At 37.9% G+C, this 10,400-nt stretch overlaps 1 protein-coding gene across 2 annotated transcripts in view; it reads right to left on the bottom strand.

Moving 5' to 3' along the window:
- Positions 1-317: 317 nt before the first annotated feature.
- micu3b (mitochondrial calcium uptake family, member 3b) overlaps positions 318-10,400 on the bottom strand; it is a 29,517-nt gene continuing 19,434 nt past the window's right edge. For both annotated transcript variants that reach the window (XM_059346359.1, XM_059346360.1), the window contains 4 exons: positions 8,074-8,182; positions 6,970-7,127; positions 6,217-6,285; positions 318-1,368 (listed from right to left, as the gene is read on the bottom strand). In XM_059346359.1, the coding sequence (XP_059202342.1) occupies positions 6,217-6,285; positions 6,970-7,127; positions 8,074-8,182 (336 nt within the window). In that variant the 3' untranslated portion in view covers positions 318-1,368. The remainder of the gene's footprint in view (positions 1,369-6,216; positions 6,286-6,969; positions 7,128-8,073; positions 8,183-10,400) is intronic.

Genomic DNA, 10,400 nt, shown 5'->3' with positions numbered 1-10,400 from the left:
TTGATCTCCCTTCAAGAAGTCCACGAACAGAGTGTGACACTGCAAATTATTACCCTGCTGAATTAATCATTTAAAGATAAAAAGTCCCTGATTAGAGTCCCGTACACCCACACAGCCTCAGGTCCGTGATGATTAATACTGTTAATGATTTGCCTTCAGGTTGAGTATAAAACAGCTAATTTATTCTTCTGTGCTCCAGAGAAAGGAAGGTTAGCAGCGCTTTGCCAGGTGAGGCGGGTGGCAACAGTTTGTGAGCCGACTGACAGGTGTGTGAAAGAGGAAGGCACAAAAATTAACCCAAGAATCCAAATATTTTGCATTGCATTTATTGCACCATGTCATTATAAATCAGTAACAGTCGAGGCCGCGTTTAAGAGAATGACAAATGGCGAGAAGTTTCCAAAACTCTTCAAGAGGTAGACCAACTGAGATACAAAGACATTAGTCTGGTTAATATTACAGCAATATATCTGGTATCTTTTTTCAGTACATAACTCCACCCAAAGCAAACATTACACCCGTCATTGTAGAGTAGGATCTATATAAAGCAGATAAGCATAAAGGGAAGGTCAATATATTGCTCCAAAACTAATTCAAGCTGAGCGTCCCAGGAGTGGAACACACATATGGCTTCAATATTTTTGCATATATTTTTTTTTACAAAGAGGTTTTCCCTGCCAGTGGCATGACATGACCACTTTTCTTTACTAGCTAAGAAATGATTAACACTGTTAGCTGCCTGGAGTTAAACAGTGGAAAAGCCACAGAGTGTTGAGGCCGGCTGCCTCCGGGGGATCCCAGGAGATTTTAGCTGCAGCGCTTTGGGAGGAGGAGGAGGAGGAGGAGGAGGAGAGGAAGGAGGAGGAGGGGGTGCTGTCCTAAGCTGATCTGTGCAGGGAGCTGCAGAGCCAACAGAAGGGCGAAATATGTCGCTGCCGTACAGAATCAAAGAGAATACACACTGGCAGAGCAGTAATAAGACAACGTTGGAGAGATTTGAGATAAATAAATAAGAGTTAAGAATCTTAAACAGATAAATATATTTACATGTAGATGAATCAATAAATAGTTAAATATCTTCAGAGCAGGCAAAAGCACTTACACAAACTAATAACTTCAATTTAGAGTCCTGCGTCTCTACGTTAAGTGGACTTGAGGCTCATAATTGGTTACTTGTGTTTGTTTGTTTGTTTGACCACTTGCAACAGCCTCCCATTACCACATCCTGTTTGTGCCACATCCTGTTTATTTAAACTCTCCTAACAGAGTGCAGTAAGACACTGCAACATGCATTAACCCTTCGGTCCTGGAGAAGAGTACAGAGGCCCAGCTCGTCCAGTCAACACATGCACTGATGAGGATTTCCACCTGGTGACAAAACAGAGAGACAATAAGCAATAAGTCCATTGTGACACTCTCATACACTCTGCTGCTATTATGGACATTTGATCAAGTGTAAATTTAATGTATTTATACTTTAATTTGAGTATCTTTCTTTTCATGATACTTTAGATTTGTATGTCATTACACCTCAGAGGAAAGTATTGTCCTTTTTACTCCATTATATTTGTCTGATAACTTTAGTTTCTTTACAAATTGATAAACATGAAAATATGATGTTTTGTTACAAATTAACAGTGGTGGAAAAAGTATTCAGATCCCTTACTTAAGTAAAAGTACTAAAACCACACTGTACATTACTCCACTACAAGTAAAAGTCCTGCAATCATATTTTACTGAAGTAAAAGTACAAAAGTATCAGCATCAAAATGTACTTAGAGTATCAAAAGTAAAAGTACTCATTATGCAGAATGGACCCACTCAGACTGTTTTACATATTCAAATATATTATGGGATTTTTTGTATTGATGCATTCATGTAAGAAGCATTTTCCTGATGTCCAGATAAGGCTCATTTTAACTACCTTATATACTTTTATGTGGTTTAATTTATAAACGTGTAATCATTTTAAATATGTGGAATTTCTTCATGTTGAATTTGAAAACTAACTAAAGCTAAGTATAAAGTCACATATGTGTAAATACTCAATTAAAGAACAAGTACATAAAAATTGTACTGTACTTAAGTACAGTACTTGAGTAAATGTACTTAGTTAGTTTCCACCACTGCAAATTAAACTACCCAACATTTTGTTCAGGAACAGCTGCAACTATTGGTTACTTATTAATCAATTAGACCATTGAGAAAATGTAATTTGCAACTATTTTGATAATTATTTGAATCATTTTTTGTGCAAAAAATGAGAAATATTTTGTGAGTCGAAATGTGATGATTTGCTGCTTTTCTTTTTAAATTATGTTGAGTTTCCTTTTATTGGGGAATTTGTTATCTGAGTTGCATACTTTTACTTTTAATAATGTAAGTAAACTTGTCAGAGTTTTTTATTTATTTATTTTTGTCACAGTGTGTGTAAGTACATAAAGGATCTGAATACTTTACAACAGAACTACGGTCAGTATTTTCCTGTATAGTAGATACAGAGGAATAGGAATACATTAGACTACATAAAAACAAAAGCTTTACACCTCTTAATCAAACAGTCATGGAATGCAGCAGTAGTTCTGCAAGCATGCACAAACTAATCTGGGTCCTTTGCAGTGACCACAGCTGTGTCTCTTCAGCATAAAGGCACCAACCACCAACAGTTCTACCAAATATCTACACATTTACTTTCATTTAAAAGATAATATGGGAAGTATTACTGACACAACCATCATAAATTGAAGAAAATTCAAAGTACTGTGGCAGCTGATGCCTAAAGATAATTGAACGGTTTAACATTTTGGGGCAAATATGCTGATTCACTTTCATAGCAAGAGTTAGAAGAGATGATTTATGCCACCAGTGTCTGTCTGTACAGTAAATATAAAGCTAGAGCCAGTGCACTGAATGTAAAGGCAATAATAACCCACATGAGACAGTGGTGGAAAGTAACTAAGTACATTTGCTCAAGTACTGTACTTAAGTACAATTTTGAGGTACTTTACTTGAATATTTCCATTTTAAGTAACTTTATACTTCTACTTCACTATTTAGAGGCTTACTCCACTACATTTAGCTGACAGCTTTAGTTACTTTATAGGTTGAGATTTAACATAAAAAACATGATAAATTTAAAGTGATTAGACATTTTTTAATTTAACCTTATAACAGTATATTAAGGAGTTTAAATGAGCCCTACCTTGAGAAGATTCAAACACTGCTTACATATATGCATCAAAAATAATAATCCTATAATATATTTAGAATATATAAAACAATCTGAGTGGCTCCATTCTGCATAACGAGTACTTTTACTTTTGATACTTTAAGTACATTTTGATGCTGATACTTTTGTACTTTTACTTCAGTAAGTTTTGAATGCAGGACTTTTACTTGTAGTGGAGTAATTTCACAGTGTGGTATTAGTACTTTTACTTAAGTAAGAGATCTGAATACTTCTTCCACCAATGCATGAGGCATAAAATCCACTGTAAAATCACAACTTTTTTTTTTCACACTGAGGTTTTTGGACAGAAATAGGCCTACAAGTAAGTTATACTTTGGTAATAAGTGAGCTTTAGATGTGCTGGTGGATTTTGTTATGTTTGGACTAAGCTATCTGGGTGCTAGCTGTAGCTTTTAATCTAACAGACAGATATAAGAGTGATATCAATTGGCTTTTTAACAGAAGACATTCAGACTAGAGGCATAAGTGGCGCAAATCAGATTTTTTCCCCTCATTATGTGACTCAAATGTGTGAACAGCACAATATCACATGAGTGTCACAATGAGGCCACTTTCTTATGTGGTCCTAAACAGTGGTGGAAGAAGTATTCAGATCTGTTACTTCAGTAAAAGTACCACACTGTGAAATTACTCCACTACAAGTAAAAGTCCTGCATTCAAAACTTATTGAAGTAAAAGTTAAAAAAAGTATCAGCATCAAAATGTACTTAAAGCATCAAAAGTAAAAGTACTCGTTATGCAGAACGGACCAACTCAGATTGTTTTATACATTCCAAATATATTATTGGATTATTATGACTATTATTGATGCATTTATGTAAACAGCATTTTTATTTTCTCAAGGTAGAATTATTTTTCTCTTCTTAATATACTGTTTCAAGGTTTAATTTCAACAAATGTCTAATCACTTTATTCATTTATCATGTTTTTTTATGTTAAATCTCGACCTGTAAAATAACCAAAGCTGTCAGGCTAATGTAGTGGAGTAAAAAGTACAATGTTTGCCTCAGTAGTATAAAGTTACATAAAATGGTAAAACTCAAGTAGAGTACAACTTCATCAAAATTGTATTTAAGTACAGTACTTGAGTAAATGTATTTAGTTATTTTCCACCGCTGGTCCTAAAGCAGACACATTTTTTTTGCAGTGTGACCTGAGTCTGATCCGTCAAATCCATATTCATGCAACTTTTACAGCCCTCGTGAAGAGGCGCTGACAGATTCAGTTAAAGGAATCCTTTTGACAGCCTGAAATTTTAGATGAAATCTTGTTCACTGAAGCCAATCATGCACGATCCCACCACTCCACACATACACCTACGTACAGAAGTAGCAGCCATTGCTCCAAAAAAGCCATAATCAAAAGACGTGGCTCTCTTTCTCCTCATCCTCATAGCTTCCACTGCACACAAACGTTTAAATGAAACCGTAAACGCTGCCTTCAGTGGCCTTCATGTTTACTTCCACGTGACGTCTTTGTTGCTATTCTTTTGCACATGCAGTTCAATTTAAGACCGTGACCTGTTCACACTGCAATCTGATATCGGCCACATTTTAAAAATAAATGAGAGATGGCTGCATCCCATTTTGCTGCTTTGATTTCAGGTTCCTGGTATCTTGCATGCTGGCTCACTGTCACTGTCACTGCAGCAGTTGAAGAGAACAGAGACGCCATTAGTCTTGTTAGTAACAGTAAAAATATCTGCTGGGAGGAAAAAAAAATATTTTTCCTCATCTAACTCTTGGCAGGAAAGTGAATGAGCACTTGTGCTGTGTGCAACATTAACTGTTCACTATTGTGTAATAAAATAATGAACAATAATCATGCAGAATTGAGGCTTTTTCCTCCCTTCTTTTCAATCAAGATTCTCAAAGTACACATTTTGCCTATTACGGCACCATTTGCAAAACTATCCAGATCAAGTCCCTTCCTGGGATTATGAAGCCCTTTCCCAAGAGGTGCATTTCCTTTGAAATATTTATACAGCTTTAAACGGCACTGCTCACTGCTCATGTGCAGAGTTAAGCTGGTATCTGGTGGCAGTTGATCAGGCGTTAATATTACAGTGAAACTCAATGCTTCAGGCGAGCAGAGGGCGGCCTCGAAACACAAGTGAAGAGACGGACTGGGATAGTGTGCCTGGGAAACACTTCTTAAATGCAGTTTAAAAAAAACACCTAGCATTTTTTAACCTCACATTAAGCATTATCAGTATATCTTTATCTAAGCAGTTAGTGTTCAAGGTCCTTTTTTTTTAGAATTGGTGGTTGTGGGCAGTGGATGTTTAGGGGGAGATAGCAGGTCAACAATTAATGCCACATAGAAGTGGTGAACATTATCTGAAAGCTGTGAACCTGAAGATTTATTTGAGATGCAGCTCAGCACTGTGTGTCAAGTTGTTCTGGTCAAAAACATCTAACTATAATTATTTTATGAATTAATGAATTATTTATTGAAACCTATTAAGGTGTATAAAGGGCCATAACATTAGTGGTGGCTTTCTGAAGTCCATTCCCATGTTCAACAATGTCCCATAAGTTGTTGCAGCAATTTTGTTGCTGAATATTGCAATTTTATTCATATCGAAAAGGAAACTGGCCTCATTGACTCCCCAAATGTCTCAGCCATCCAGTGATACCCAGTTTACGTAATTCAAAGCCTGTTTAGGGACCTCAGTACGCACAAATATTAAAATACAGTAGGCGGAAATGGCAAATTTTTACTACATGATAAAAACTATGTGTGGGAACCCAGAGAGCCTATTTTCATTGAGATAGCACAAAGTCAGAGGTCAAATGACCACTTTGAAAATCACCAAAATAGCCTTACTTTGCAGAAATATTTCGACAACTTCCCTAAATCCCGATATCCTCACATGCTTGGAGTCTATAGATTCCTTAGATCTTCTAGTTTCATATAATATCTAGTATAAATAGCTAACACAGAATGCTGAACTGTGACTTTACCTATTTGCTTGAAAGCTCCTTCTTCATGCAGGACTTAAAGGAGGTGAACTTCTCCTCCATTTTGATGCCCTGTGGATGAGAGTGTGTGTTTGTTTGTTTGTGTGTTTGTGTGTGTGTGTGTGTGTGTGTGTGTGTGAGAGAGAGAGAGAGAGAGAGAGAGAGAGAGAGAGAGAGAGAGAGAAAGAAGAGAAAGACAGAAAGGAGGGAATTCTGTGAAAAGATCAATTTCATGTGGTCCCGCTAGATGGCAGTATAATTTCACAAAAATAACTCATTGCAATGTGTTTCAGTAATAAAAAGTGGCAGCAGTGTAATTTAGATATTATGCTATGGAGGTATTTAAGTATACCACAACCTAAAGAAAAAAGGAGACATAATTAGTGCTTAGTCACAGCTGTAATTAAACAGGAAAGGTGGTGTTTATGATGCTAATAGTTGCTTAAGTGGGCCTAATTGTGTAAAAGAACTCTGTTTTGACAATAAACACATGTTTCTGTGCTCAGCATCGACCCATATTTGCCTCTTTCTCCCTCACCCTGTTAAATCTGACCTGACTTTGCATCCATGTGTCTGTGAAGAGCTCTTTATAGTTTCTGCCCTGACAGATTACACATTAAGAAGTAGCTGACAAAAGGCCGACAGTGCTGCTATCTTTCACATCAGTCAGTGCTGCTGTGGAGTCCAGACACCTCTGTCACCTCCAGAGTCATAAAAGAGAGATAGATGGCATCTAAATGGCCTCTGCTGTCTCACCCCGCCGCCGCGCTGCAGCCGGTCCTTCATGACGCCGATGAACTCCTTGTGGCTGAGTTTATCGTCACGATCCTCGTCGAAGATCTTGAAGACCGTGTTGACCAGGTGGCGGGTCAGCTTGATGTCCGTAGCCACGTAGACGGCGCGGGTAAACTCCTCTGAGAGGGAAAGAAAACAGGTGATCGGGAAGAGGTCAACAACAGATCAAAAACCTAAGAGGGTCTTTTTGTTACACGGATAGATCACTGAAAAGGCCTAACCAGCAAAAGCATAAGGGCTCAAAGTGTCAGGGGCCTCCAGGCCTTCAAATTATCACTCAGAGAGAAACATACCAACCACAGTGACTATAAAAAGGGGAAAAACAACAACAAAGAGACGCAAGATGGCCAAAAGGAGACAAAAAAGTCCACAAACTGACACAAACTGACCACAAGAAGACAAAAAAGTCCATAAATGGACATAAACTGACCACAAGGAGACACAAAGAGACACAAACTCTCCACAAGGAGACAAAAAAGTTGACAAAGAGACACAAACTAACTACAAGGAGATAAAAAAGAGACACAAAATGACCACAAGGAGACAAAAAAGTCAACAAAGAGACACAAAATGATCACAAAGAGACAAAAAAGAGACACAAAATGACCACAAGGAGAAAGAAAGAGACACAAAATGACCAAAAGAAGACCAAAAAGTCGACAAAAACACAAACTGACCACAAGGAGACAAAAAAGAGACACAAAATAACCAAAAGGAGACAAAAAGTCGACCAAGAGACACAAAATGATCACAAAGACAAACAAAACATCAAAAACAGGCTGTCAGCTATCAAGTTTGCATCTTGCTCCTGTGTAGGAGAGACAGTTGGGCCTTCCGCAATTCTGTGCCCTGGGGTCCATTGTCTCATAATCCGCCCAAGATTTGCTTCCAGTATAAACATTATTTCTTTCATTATTATGACATTTAAACAGACTGTTTAGTTCTCAGGGAGTTTTGCTTGAGACAAACTCATAAAGGTCTTCTTTCCCTCAAAGCAAATCCATCCATTGACTTTATTTTCGCTGTTGCACCACCAAAATATGATGAAAAACCATCAGACTTTACCTTGACCGACGGATCGGTTGGCGAAGTTGTACATTTGCATAGCGATGGTAAAATCCTCCAGGTTGTTCAGGAACTGGAAGAAGGACCTGAACTCCTCAAAGGTGATTCCCTGCAATGCAAACAGATGACAACAATAAAACGCCTTTATGTATGAAGCATAAAACTTGTGAAATGCAACATGAGAAATCATAAAGTGGCACATAAAGCAAACGGCTGCATGTGTCAACACTCCGGCAAAGGATAGTGCTACAATTCACACAACACATAATCTGCCTCCTTTCATCCTGCTTTGGGGGGAATCCTTTAGTGTGTGTGGGACCTTGAAGCCATCAGATAGATAACACACCCAAACAGACAAAGTATACATTGCTGGATTTTCCCTGCGCAGTATGGACACGCTGAGCTGTCAGCGGCGGGGGGAGGACTGTAGCTTTTGGTGAGAGGTCAGGCCGTTTGCAGACTTTTCTAAAGCAGATTAACCTGATACTTGAATAAACAAAAACAACAAAAGTGATGAATCCCCAAACATCTCAGGCTCGGCTGATGACTCAAACACTGAGCCTATTGATCTCCACTGGACCGTCCCGCAGCTACTAGCTCCTTCTCTCGCCGGGGGCCCCACCGAACGGGCAACACACACAGCCGAACAAACGGAGTAATGACTAATCTGTGACGCTTTGCTGTTTTAACAAGGAGAGGGCCATAAAATATCTCTTAGCCTAACGACGAGACCCACTTGATCGTCAATGGAGATCTAGCAACAGGCTACTCGAGGAGGCTGAGGAGCTGCTGGTGTCTTTTCACAGCACCAAGAGGAAAAACAAATTAAAGCTAAAATGAGGATGCTTCACTCAACAGCTAATTCACAGGGCGTTTCCAACTGAAACAGAGGAATAAAATACACCCATACGTGCACAAACCCCATGAATACCTTGAATGTGTGTTGTCTATCTTATATCTAAATGTCTCTATGGCGGCTGAACAAGTTCCAAACAAGTTCTGTTCAAGTATAATATGACCCTGTATGCAGCTCGTGTACATTGTGAATAGATGTGTCTGTTTTGTTGCTTCACTAGAAGTCGAAATGGAATTTGAAGCGAAATTTTGAAATGTTGCATTAAAGAAATGCAAATTAGGGACGTTTCCATCAACTGGTTTAGAGCGAATAAACAAAGCTGCATGATCGTACTTTGGCCAGAAGATGGCAGTGTAATGTTTTGCTGTAAGCTAATCTGTCAGTAAACAGTAGAAGATTGCGTGAGAGAGATAAAAACAACAGAAAAGAGGTTGCTGATCGGACAACTCTTGCCACCCATAAGAGGAAACGGAGAGAAGTCTTCGGGAATCGGATTCAATTGGGCGACTTATATTTGTTCTTTCCAACTGCTGATCAGTCAAGTGAGTTAAATGTTCACTACCTCAGAACTAGTGAAGTGACAACGAAGCTTCTTGAACCATTTTCTTTATTTTCTGAGCCCACTGGATGGCGCTCTTTGTTCAACAAAGTATTACCATTGCTAAAGTCTTTTTTTTAAAGCCAAGACCACCATCTAGTGGGGTAAAAACAAATAAAGCAAATGGTTCACGAAGCTTCGTTGTCCCTTCACTAGTCAGAACAAAATATTTCCATCTCCAGTTTAGCTACTTTTACTACTTTTTGAAAAAGACAAAAACCACCTCAAGAGAGCGTAGACATTTTTGTGGAATTTTATCAAATATTTTGTGTTTTCGGAGAAATTTATTGATAGAAACAAAACAAATGTCCAATCCGATCATGGAACCCATTCGCTTTCAGTCTGACAACAATTTAGCTTCTGGGGGCAAGATCCAATATTTTTTGGGGATCCTGTGTAGACTGCAGATATCTGGATTATGGATTTGTGGGCCAAGACTTCCTTTTGGTCTACGAGTCATTGTTTATGGTCTGATTAGCAACTTGTTTTAGGAATATAAAACATTTTGGCTAATGTCTTTGACCCTCTTGTTATGTTGCAGGTCAAATTGACCCATTTCAAAGTTTAAAAAAAATATATGTAGTTTAAAGTATTTTTTCATCAAAAGAAAAAAAAAAAAAAAAAAAAAAAAAAATCAATGTCATGTAAAACCATTGTATTTTATACGTAGGTCTTTCCAATGTACATGAAAAAAGAATCATGATCTGTGAGAGGTAAACAACACCATTATACTAAATATTGATTGAAATGTTTAGTAATGGAGTTATGAATGAAATACAAACAATGTTTATTGTTTATTTTTGGTTTCTGACACTTTTGGATAATAAAACATGCCGTTGGTCAAATTGACCCACAGACATTATTGCTGTTCCT

This window comes from Centropristis striata, chromosome 12 (genome assembly GCF_030273125.1).
Source record: "Centropristis striata isolate RG_2023a ecotype Rhode Island chromosome 12, C.striata_1.0, whole genome shotgun sequence".
Lineage (NCBI taxonomy): Eukaryota > Metazoa > Chordata > Actinopteri > Perciformes > Serranidae > Centropristis > Centropristis striata.
Note: the sequence above shows the minus strand (reverse complement) of the source record. Positions and strands in the feature narration are given on the sequence as shown.